The sequence below is a fragment of the Engystomops pustulosus genome, chromosome 10 (assembly GCF_040894005.1).
Source record: "Engystomops pustulosus chromosome 10, aEngPut4.maternal, whole genome shotgun sequence".
NCBI lineage: Eukaryota > Metazoa > Chordata > Amphibia > Anura > Leptodactylidae > Engystomops > Engystomops pustulosus.
In genome coordinates, this window is record NC_092420.1 from 1,513,409 (window position 1) to 1,527,547 (window position 14,139).

Genomic DNA, 14,139 nt, shown 5'->3' on the forward strand with positions numbered 1-14,139 from the left:
TATATAATCACAGCCTGGATGGCACAGCCTGGCACATCCCTGCACATTACATATATAATCACAGCCTGGATGGCACAGCCTGGCACATCCCTGCACATTACATATATAATCACAGCCTGGATGGCACAGCCTGGCACATCCCTGCACATTACATATATAATCACAGCCTGGATGGCACAGCCTGGCACATCCCTACACATTACATATATAATCACAGCCTGGATGGCACAGCCTGGCACATCCCTGCACATTACATATATAATCACAGCCTGGATGGCACAGCCTGGCACATCCCTACACATTACATGTATAATCACAGCCTGGATGGCACAGCCTGGCACATCCCTACACATTACATATATAATCACAGCCTGGATGGCACAGCCTGGCACATCCCTACACATGATATATATAATCACAGCCTGGATGGCACAGCCTGGCACATCCCTGCACATTACATATATAATCACAGCCTGGATGGCACAGCCTGGCACATCCCTACACATTACATATATAATCACAGCCTGGATGGCACAGCCTGGCACATCCCTACACATTACATATATAATCACAGCCTGGATGGCACAGCCTGGCATATCTCTGCACATTACATATATAATCACAGCCTGGATGGCACAGCCTGGCACATCCCTGCACATTACATATATGATCACAGCCTGGATGGCACAGCCTGGCACATCCCTACACATTACATATATAATCACAGCCTGGATGGCACAGCCTGGCACATCCCTACACATTACATATATAACCACAGCCTGGATGGCACAGCCTGGCACATCCCTACACATTACATATATAATCACAGCCTGGATGGCACAGCCTGGCACATCCCTACACATTACATATATAATCACATCCTGGATGGCACAGCCTGGCACATCCCTACACATTACATATATAATCACAGCCTGGATGGCACAGCCTGGCACATCCCTACACATTACATATATAATCACAGCCTGGATGGCACAGCCTGGCACATCCCTACACATTACATATATAATCACAGCCTGGATGGCACAGCCTGGCACATCCCTACACATTACATATATAATCACAGCCTGGATGGCACAGCCTGGCACATCCCTACACATTACATATATAATCACAGCCTGGATGGCACAGCCTGGCACATCCCTACACATTACATATATAATCACAGCCTGGATGGCACAGCCTGGCACATCCCTACACATTACATATATAACCACAGCCTGGATGGCACAGCCTGGCACATCCCTACACATTACATATATAATCACAGCCAGGATGGCACAGCCTGGCACATCCCTACACATTACATATATAATCACAGCCTGGATGGCATAGCCTGGCACATCCCTGCACATTACATATATAATCACAGCCTGGATGGCACAGCCTGGCACATCCCTACACATTACATATATAATCACAGCCTGGATGGCACAGCCTGGCACATCCCTGCACATTACATATATGATCACAGCCTGGATGGCACAGCCTGGCACATCCCTGCACATTACATATATAATCACAGCCTGGATGGCACAGCCTGGCACATCCCTACACATTACATATATAATCACAGCCTGGATGGCACAGCCTGGCACATCCCTACACATTACATATATAATCACAGCCTGGATGGCACAGCCTGGCACATCCCTACACATTACATATATAATCACAGCCTGGATGGCACAGCCTGGCACATCCCTACACATTACATATATAATCACAGCCTGGATGGCACAGCCTGGCACATCCCTGCACATTACATATATAATCACAGCCTGGATGGCACAGCCTGGCACATCCCTACACATTACATATATAATCACAGCCTGGATGGCACAGCCTGGCACATCCCTACACATTACATATATAATCACAGCCTGGATGGCACAGCCTGGCACATCCCTACACATTACATATATAATCACAGCCTGGATGGCACAGCCTGGCATATCTCTGCACATTATATACATGACATGACGTATCTGCCATGGTGGCACAGCCGGGAGTCTCCTGATAGACGCTGTACACAGCAGTGATGTATGTGCCCGGCAATGATTGGGTTCCATGCCAGCCCCCCCCCCCCGGTACCACACGCAGCAGTCACACATCCTGGGGCCCGGGTGCAGGGATGGCGGCTCCTACCTCTCCTGGTGCCGCTGCCTCCTCTCCGATCTGTGCAGCAATGAGGCATCCGAAGAGGAGCGAAAAATAAACCTCCCACGTACCCAGCGCAATCCCCAGAGCTCACAGCAGCTACACACACACCGGGCAGCTACACACACACACCGGGCAGCTACACACACACCGGGCAGCTACACACACACCGGGCAGCTACACACACACCGGGCAGCTACACACACACACCGGGCAGCTACACACACACCGGGCAGCTACACACACACCGGGCAGCTACACACACACCGGGCAGCTACACACACACCGGGCAGCTACACACACACCGGGCAGCTACACACACACCGGGCAGCTACACACACACACACCGGGCAGCTACACACACACACACACACACACACACCGGGCAGCTACACACACACACACACACCGGGCAGCTACACACACACCGGGCAGCTACACACACACACACACACACACCGGGCAGCTACACACACACACACACAATGGGCAGCTGCACACACACACACAATGGGCAGCTACACACACACACACAATGGGCAGCTACACACACACACACAATGGGCAGCTACACACACACACACAATGGGCAGCTACACACACACACACACACACACACCGGGCAGCTACACACACACACACACAATGGGCAGCTACACACACACACACACACACACACCGGGCAGCTACACACACACCGGGCAGCTACACACACACACACACACACCGGGCAGCTACACACACACACACACACACACACACACACACACCGGGCAGCTACACACACACACCGGGCAGCTACACACACACCGGGCAGCTACACACACACCGGGCAGCTACACACACACGGGGCAGCTACACACACACACACAATGGGCAGCTACACACACACACCGGGCAGCTACACACACACACACAATGGGCAGCTACACACACACACACAATGGGCAGCTACACACACACACACACACACCGGGCAGCTACACACACACACACACACAATGGGCAGCTACACACACACACACACACACCGGGCAGCTACACACACACACACAATGGGCAGCTACACACACACACACACCGGGCAGCTACACACACACACACACCGGGCAGCTACACACACACACCGGGCAGCTACACACACACACCGGGCAGCTACACACACACACACCGGGCAGCTACACACACACACACAATGGGCAGCTACACACACACACACAATGGGCAGCTACACACACACACACAATGGGCAGCTACACACACACACACAATGGGCAGCTACACACACACACACAATGGGCAGCTACACACACACACACAATGGGCAGCTACACACACACACACAATGGGCAGCTACACACACACACCGGGCAGCTACACACACACACCGGGCAGCTACACACACACACACCGGGCAGCTACACACACACACACCGGGCAGCTACACACACACACACCGGGCAGGTAGACACACACACACACCGTGCAGCTACACACACACACACACACACCGGGCAGCTACACACACACACCGGGCAGCTACACACACACACCGTGCAGCTACACACACACACCGTGCAGATACACACACACACACCGGGCAGCTACACACACACCGGGCAGCTACACACACACACACCGGGCAGCTACACACACACACACCGGGCAGCTACACACACACACCGTGCAGCTACACACACACACACCGGGCAGCTACACACACACACCGTGCAGCTACACACACACACACACACACCGGGCAGCTACACACACACACACCGGGCAGCTACACACACACCGGGCAGCTACACACACACATCGGGCAGCTACACACACACACACACCGGGCAGCTACACACACACACACACACCGGGCAGCTACACACACACACACACACCGGGCAGCTACACACACACACACAACGGGCAGCTACACACACACACACACACCGGGCAGCTACACACACACACACCGGGCAGCTACACACACACACACCGGGCAGCTACACACACACACAACCGGGCAGCTACACACACACACACACCGGACAGCTACACACACACACACCGGGCAGCTACACACACACACCGGGCAGCTACACACACACCGGGCAGCTACACACACACCGGGCAGCTACACACACACCGGGCAGCTACACACACACACCGGGCAGCTACACACACACACACCGGGCAGCTACACACACACACACACACACAACGGGCAGCTACACACACACACAACGGGCAGCTACACACACACACACACACACACACCGGGCAGCTACACACACACACACACACACACACACCGGGCAGCTACACACACACACACACCGGGCAGCTACACACACACACACACACCGGGCAGCTACACACACACCGGGCAGCTACACACACACACACACACCAGGCAGCTACACGCACACCGGGCAGCTACACACACACACACACACAACCGGGCAGCCACACACACACACAACCGGGCAGCCACACACACACACAACCGGGCAGCTACACACACACACAACCGGGCAGCTAAACACACACACAACGGGCAGCTACACACACAGACCGGGCAGCTACACACACAGACCGGGCAGCTACACACACACACACACACCGGGCAGCTACACACACACACACACCGGGCAGCTACACACACACCGGGCAGCTACACACACACCGGGCAGCTACACACACACACACACACCAGGCAGCTACACGCACACCGGGCAGCTACACATACACACACAACCGGGCAGCCACACACACACACAACCGGGCAGCTACACACACACACAACTGGGCAGCTACACACACACACACAACCGGGCAGCTACACACACACACAACCGGGCAGCTACACACACACACAACCGGGCAGCTAAACACACACACACAACCGGGCAGCTGCACACACACACAACCGGGCAGCTACACACACACACAACTGGGCAGCTACACACACACACAACCGGGCAGCTACACACACACACACACACCGGGCAGCTACACACACACACACCGGGCAGCTAAACACACACACACACAACCGGGCAGCTACACACACACACACACACACACCGGGCAGCTAAACACACACACACCGGGCAGCTACATACACTCACAACGGGCAGCTACACACACACACCGGGCAGCTACACACACACACACACACACACCGGGCAGCTACACACACACACCGGTCAGCTACACACACACACACACAACGGGCAGCTACATACACACAACGGGCAGCTACACACACACACACCGGGCAGCTACACACACACACACCGGGCAGCTACACACACACACACACACAAAGAGCAGCTACACACACACACACAAAGGGCAGCTACACACACACACAAAGGGCAGCTACACACACACACACAAAGGGCAGCTACACCAACACACAAAGGGCAGCTACACACACACACAACGGGCAGCTACACACACACAACGGGCAGCTACACACACAACGGGCAGCTACACACACAACGGGCAGCTACACACACACACCGGGAAGCTACACACACACACACACACACACCGGGCAGCTACACACACACACCGGTCAGCTACACACACACCGGGCAGCTACACACACACACACCGGGCAGTTACACACACACCGGGCAGCTACACACACACACAACCGGGCAGCTACACACACACACACACAACCGGGCAGCTACACACACACACAACCGGGCAGCTACACATACACACACAACCGGGCAGCTACACACACACAACCGGGCAGCTACACACACACACAGCCGGGCAGCTACACACACACAGAACGGGCAGCTACACACACACACCGGGAAGCTACACACACACACACACACCGGGCAGCTACACACACACACCGGGCAGCTACACACACACCGGGCAGCTACACACACACCGGGCAGCTACACACACACACACCGGGCAGTTACACACACACCGGGCAGCTACACACACACACCGGGCAGCTACACACACATTCAACGGGCAGCTACACACACACACACACAACCGGGCAGCTACACACACACACAACCGGGCAGCTACACACACACACACACACAACCGGGCAGCTACACACACACACAGCCGGGCAGCTACACACACACACACAACGGGCAGCTACACACACACACACACACCGGGCAGCTACACACACACACACACACACACACACACCGGGCAGCTACACACACACACACACACACCGGGCAGCTACACACACACACACACACACCGGGCAGCTACACACACACACACACACACCGGGCAGCCACACACACACACAACCGGGCAGCTACACACACACACACATAACCGGGCAGCTACACACACACACACAACCGGGCAGCTACACACACACACACACACCGGGAAGCTACACACACACACACACACACCGGGAAGCTACACACACACACACACCGGGAAGCTACACACACACACACCGGGCAGCTATACACACACACACCGGGCAGCTACACACACACCGGGCAGCTACACACACACCGGGCAGCTACACACACACACACCGGGCAGCTACACACACACACACACACACACACCGGGCAGCTACACACACACCGGGCAGCTACACACACACCGGGCAGCTACACACACACACCGGGCAGCTACACACACACCGGGCAGCTACACACACACCGGGCAGCTACACACACACACACACACACCGGGCAGCTACACACACACCGGGCAGCTACACACACATCGGGCAGCTACACGCACACCGGGCAGCTACGCACACACACCGGGCAGCTACACACACACACACACACAACGGGCAGCTACAGACACACACACACACCGGGCAGCTACACACACACACACACACCGGGCAGCTACACACACACACCGGGCAGCTACACACACACACACACACACCGGGCAGCTACAGACACACACACACACACACCGGGCAGCTACACACACACACACACACACACACCGGGCAGCTACAGACACACACACACACACACCGGGCAGCTACACACACACACACACACACACACCGGGCAGCTACACACACACACCGGGCAGCTACACACACACACACACACACACACACCGGGCAGCTACACACACACACACACACACACCGGGCAGCTACACACACACACACACACACCGGGCAGCTACACACACACACAACCGGGCAGCTACACACACACACACACAACCGGGCAGCTACACACACACACACAACCGGGCAGCTACACACACACACACCGGGCAGCTACACACACAAACACCGGGCAGCTACACACACACACACAAACACCGGGCAGCTACACACACACACACACACACCGGGCAGCTACACACACACACCGGGCAGCTACACACACACAACGGGCAGCTACACACACACAACGGGCAGCTACACACACAACGGGCAGCTACACACACAACGGGCAGCTACACACACAACGGGCAGCTACACACACAACGGGCAGCTACACACACACAAACACCGAGCAGCTACACACACACACACACACACACACACATCGGGCAGCTACACACACACACCGGGCAGCTACACACACACACACACACACAACAGGCAGCTATACACACACAACGGGCAGCTACACACACACACAACGGGCAGCTACACACACACACACACAATGGGCAGCTACACACACACACACAATGGGCAGCTACACACACACACACAATGGGCAGCTACACACACACACACACAACGGGCAGCTACACACACACACACACACACACCGGGCAGCTACACACACACACACAACGGGCAGCAATACACACACACACCGGGCAGCTACACACACACCAGGCAGCTACACACACACACACACACAACCGGGCAGCTACACACACACACACACCGGGCAGCTACACACACACACACACACCGGGCAGCTACACACACACCGGGCAGCTACACACACACCGGGCAGCTACACACACACACACACACCAGGCAGCTACACGCACACCGGGCAGCTACACACACACACACACACACAACCGGGCAGCCACACACACACACAACCGGGCAGCCACACACACACACAACCGGGCAGCTACACACACACACAACCGGGCAGCTAAACACACACACAACGGGCAGCTACACACACAGACCGGGCAGCTACACACACAGACCGGGCAGCTACACACACACACACACACACACCGGGCAGCTACACACACACACACACCGGGCAGCTACACACACACCGGGCAGCTACACACACACCGGGCAGCTACACACACACACACACACCAGGCAGCTACACGCACACCGGGCAGCTACACATACACACACAACCGGGCAGCCACACACACACACAACCGGGCAGCTACACACACACACAACTGGGCAGCTACACACACACACACAACCGGGCAGCTACACACACACACAACCGGGCAGCTAAACACACACACACACAACCGGGCAGCTACACACACACACACACACACACCGGGCAGCTAAACACACACACACCGGGCAGCTACATACACTCACAACGGGCAGCTACACACACACACCGGGCAGCTACACACACACACACACCGGGCAGCTACACACACACACCGGTCAGCTACACACACACACACACAACGGGCAGCTACATACACACAACGGGCAGCTACACACACACACACCGGGCAGCTACACACACACACACCGGGCAGCTACACACACACACACACAAAGAGCAGCTACACACACACACACAAAGGGCAGCTACACACACACACAAAGGGCAGCTACACACACACACACAAAGGGCAGCTACACCAACACACACAAAGGGCAGCTACACACACACACAACGGGCAGCTACACACACACAACGGGCAGCTACACACACAACGGGCAGCTACACACACAACGGGCAGCTACACACACACACCGGGAAGCTACACACACACACACACACACACACACCGGGCAGCTACACACACACACCGGTCAGCTACACACACACCGGGCAGCTACACACACACACACCGGGCAGTTACACACACACCGGGCAGCTACACACACACACAACCGGGCAGCTACACACACACACACCGGGCAGTTACACACACACCGGGCAGCTACACACACACACCGGGCAGCTACACACACATTCAACGGGCAGCTACACACACATTCAACGGGCAGCTACACACACACACACACAACCGGGCAGCTACACACACACACAACCGGGCAGCTACACACACACACACACACAACCGGGCAGCTACACACACACACAGCCGGGCAGCTACACACACACACACAACGGGCAGCTACACACACACACACACACACACACACACCGGGCAGCTACACACACACACACACACACCGGGCAGCTACACACACACACACACACACCGGGCAGCTACACACACACACACACACACCGGGCAGCCACACACACACACAACCGGGCAGCTACACACACACACACATAACCGGGCAGCTACACACACACACACAACCGGGCAGCTACACACACACACACACACCGGGAAGCTACACACACACACACACACACCGGGAAGCTACACACACACACACACCGGGAAGCTACACACACACACACACCGGGAAGCTACACACACACACAACGGGCAGCTATACACACACACACCGGGCAGCTACACACACACCGGGCAGCTACACACACACCGGGCAGCTACACACACACACACCGGGCAGCTACACACACACACACACACACACACACACACCGGGCAGCTACACACACACCGGGCAGCTACACACACACCGGGCAGCTACACACACACCGGGCAGCTACACACACACACCGGGCAGCTACACACACACCGGGCAGCTACACACACACACACACACACACACACACCGGGCAGCTACACACACACCGGGCAGCTACACACACATCGGGCAGCTACACGCACACCGGGCAGCTACGCACACACACCGGGCAGCTACACACACACACACACACAACGGGCAGCTACAGACACACACACACACCGGGCAGCTACACACACACACACACACACACACACCGGGCAGCTACACACACACACCGGGCAGCTACACACACACACACACACACACACACACCGGGCAGCTACAGACACACACACACACACCGGGCAGCTACACACACACACACACACACACCGGGCAGCTACAGACACACACACACACACACCGGGCAGCTACACACACACACACACACACACACCGGGCAGCTACACACACACACCGGGCAGCTACACACACACACACACACACACACACCGGGCAGCTACACACACACACACACACACACCGGGCAGCTACACACACACACACACACACACACACACCGGGCAGCTACACACACACACAACCGGGCAGCTACACACACACACACACAACCGGGCAGCTACACACACACACACAACCGGGCAGCTACACACACACACACCGGGCAGCTACACACACAAACACCGGGCAGCTACACACACAAACACCGGGCAGCTACACACACACACACACACACCGGGCAGCTACACACACACACCGGGCAGCTACACACACACACCGGGCAGCTACACACACACAACGGGCAGCTACACACACAACGGGCAGCTACACACACAACGGGCAGCTACACACACACAAACACCGAGCAGCTACACACACACACACACACACACACACACATCGGGCAGCTACACACACACACCGGGCAGCTACACACACACACACACACACAACAGGCAGCTATACACACACAACGGGCAGCTACACACACACACAACGGGCAGCTACACACACACACACACAATGGGCAGCTACACACACACACACAATGGGCAGCTACACACACACACACAATGGGCAGCTACACACACACACACACAACGGGCAGCTACACACACACACACACAACGGGCAGCTACACACACACACACACACACACCGGGCAGCTACACACACACACACACCGGGAAGCTACACACACACACACAAGCGGGCAGCTACACACACACACAACCGGGCAGCTACACACACACACAACCGGGCAGCTACACACACACACAACCGGGCAGCTACACACACAAACACCGGGCAGCTACACACACACACCTACACACACACACCGGGCAGCTACACACACACACCAGGCAGCTACACACACACACCGGGCAGCTACACACACACACCGAGCAGCTACACACACACACACACACATCGGGCAGCTACACACACACACACACCGGGCAGCTACACACACACACCGGGCAGCTACACACACACACCGGGCAGCTACACACACACACCGAGCAGCTACACACACACAAACACCGAGCAGCTACACACACACAAACACCGAGCAGCTACACACACACACACACACACACATCGGGCAGCTACACACACACACCGGGCAGCTACACACACACACACACACACACACACAACGGGCAGCTACACACACACACACACAACGGGCAGCTACACACACACACACACACAACGGGCAGCTACACACACACACACAACGGGCAGCTACACACACAACGGGCAGCTACACACACACACACACAACGGGCAGCTACACACACACACACAAACGGGCAGCTACACACACATACAACGGGCAGCTACACACACACACACACACACACACACACACACACAATGGGCAGCTACACACACACACACAACGGGCAGCTACACACACACACACACAACGGGCAGCTACACACACACACACACACAATGGGCAGCTACACACACACACACACAATGGGCAGCTACACACACACACACACACAATGGGCAGCTACACGGCAGCTACACACACACAACGGGCAGCTACACACACACTATGATAGCAGTCTGGATGATTTTCCCCTTGGTGTCAGACGCGCTGACCCTGCACCGCTCTAGGGGGCAGCATTTGGGGGTCTTGTATAAGTGGCGGTGTCCTGACAGGTACTGCCTGGCGCTCATGAAATATGCAGCAGAGCTTTCCTATCAGTGCAGCCATGACCTGAATATTTCATCCTGCAGAGCCTTCACCTCGCTGGAGCAGCCCCATGTGCAGCTTACATAGGACTGCCTGCTCCCTGACTCTAGCGCCCTCCGCAGGCAGCCACTCACCCTGCAGACCGGATCCACTAACGAGACGTCTTGTTATACTCGTTAGGACTTCACATACCAAAGCCACACAAACACTCTCATATAGGTGGCATCTCCTCCAGTCACAGCCAAAGCTTCCTCCACTGCACTCCCACAATGCACTGCATCCAGAATAGATCCCCTGTGCAGCGCCAGTCACTCACCCTCGGTTGCTGACGGTGGCTTTCTTAAGGTAGATGATGTTTACTGGGAAGATTCCCTGCAGAAAGAAGACAAGAAAAGTCAGAGGAACCTCAAGTAGGAGAAAACCTGCACCCAACGTAGAAGAGGACCTAAACCCGGGAGAATAGGACCTGCACCCAACATAAGAGTAAGCCTGCACCCCGGAGAGGACCTGCCCCCAACATAAGAGAGGACCTGCACCCCGGAGAGGACCTGCACCCAACATAGAAGACCTGCACCCCGGAGAGGACCTGCACCCAACATAGAAGACCTGCACCCCGGAGAGGACCTGCCCCCAACATAAGAGAGGACCTGCACCCCGGAGAGGACCTGCCCCCAACATAGAAGACCTGCACCCCGGAGAGGACCTGCCCCCAACATAGAAGACCTGCACCCCGGAGAGGACCTGCCCCCAACATAGAAGACCTGCACCCCGGAGAGGACCTGCCCCCAACATAGAAGACCTGCACCCCGGAGAGGACCTGCCCCCAACATAGAAGACCTGCACCCCGGAGAGGACCTGCCCCCAACATAGAAGACCTGCACCCCGGAGAGGACCTGCCCCCAACATAGAAGACCTGCACCCCGGAGAGGACCTGCCCCCAACATAGAAGACCTGCACCCCGGAGAGGACCTGCCCCCAACATAGAAGACCTGCACCCCGGAGAGGACCTGCCCCCAACATAGAAGACCTGCACCCCGGAGAGGACCTGCCCCCAACATAGAAGACCTGCACCCCGGAGAGGACCTGCCCCCAACATAGAAGACCTGCACCCCGGAGAGGACCTGCCCCCAACATAGAAGACCTGCACCCCGGAGAGAGGACCTGCCCCCAACATAGAAGACCTGCACCCCGGAGAGGACCTGCCCCCAACATAGAAGACCTGCACCCCGGAGAGGACCTGCCCCCAACATAGAAGACCTGCACCCCGGAGTGGACCTGCCCCCAACATAGAAGACCTGCACCCCGGAGAGGACCTGCACCCAACATAGAAGACCTGCACCCCGGAGAGGACCTGCCCCCAACATAGAAGACCTGCACCCCGGAGAGGACCTGCCCCCAACATAAGATTAAGCCTGCACCCCAGGAGAATAGGACCTGCACCCAATGTAAGAGTAAGCCTGCACCCCGGGAGAATAGGACCTGCACCCAGCGCAGGAGAGGACCTGCACCCAGCGCAGGAGAGGACCTGCACCCAGCGCAGGAGAGGACCTGCACCCAGCGCAGGAGAGGACCTGCACCCAGCGCAGGAGAGGACCTGCACCCAGCGCAGGAGAGGACCTGCACCCAGCGCAGGAGAGGACCTGCACCCAGCGCAGGAGAGGACCTGCACCCAGCGCAGGAGAGGACCTGCACCCAGCGCAGGAGAGGACCTGCACCCAGCGCAGGAGAGGACCTGCACCCAGCGCAGGAGAGGACCTGCACCCAGCGCAGGAGAGGACCTGCACCCAGCGCAGGAGAGGACCTGCACCCAGCGCAGGAGAGGACCTGCACCCAGCGCAGGAGAGGACCTGCACCCAGCGTAGGAGAGGACCTGCACCCAGCGTAGGAGAGGACCTGCACCCAATGTAGGAGAGGACCTGAATCT

The 14,139-nt window shown here is 56.8% G+C and overlaps 1 protein-coding gene across 1 annotated transcript in view; it reads right to left on the reverse strand.

Moving 5' to 3' along the window:
• The window catches only part of DOCK3 (dedicator of cytokinesis 3), a gene marked incomplete at its 5' end in the record, with an annotated part of 168,055 nt that overhangs the window by 129,696 nt on the left and 24,220 nt on the right, over positions 1-14,139 (reverse strand). The window contains one exon of the mRNA XM_072128238.1: positions 12,532-12,587. Within this exon, the coding sequence (XP_071984339.1) occupies positions 12,532-12,587 (56 nt within the window). The remainder of the gene's footprint in view (positions 1-12,531; positions 12,588-14,139) is intronic.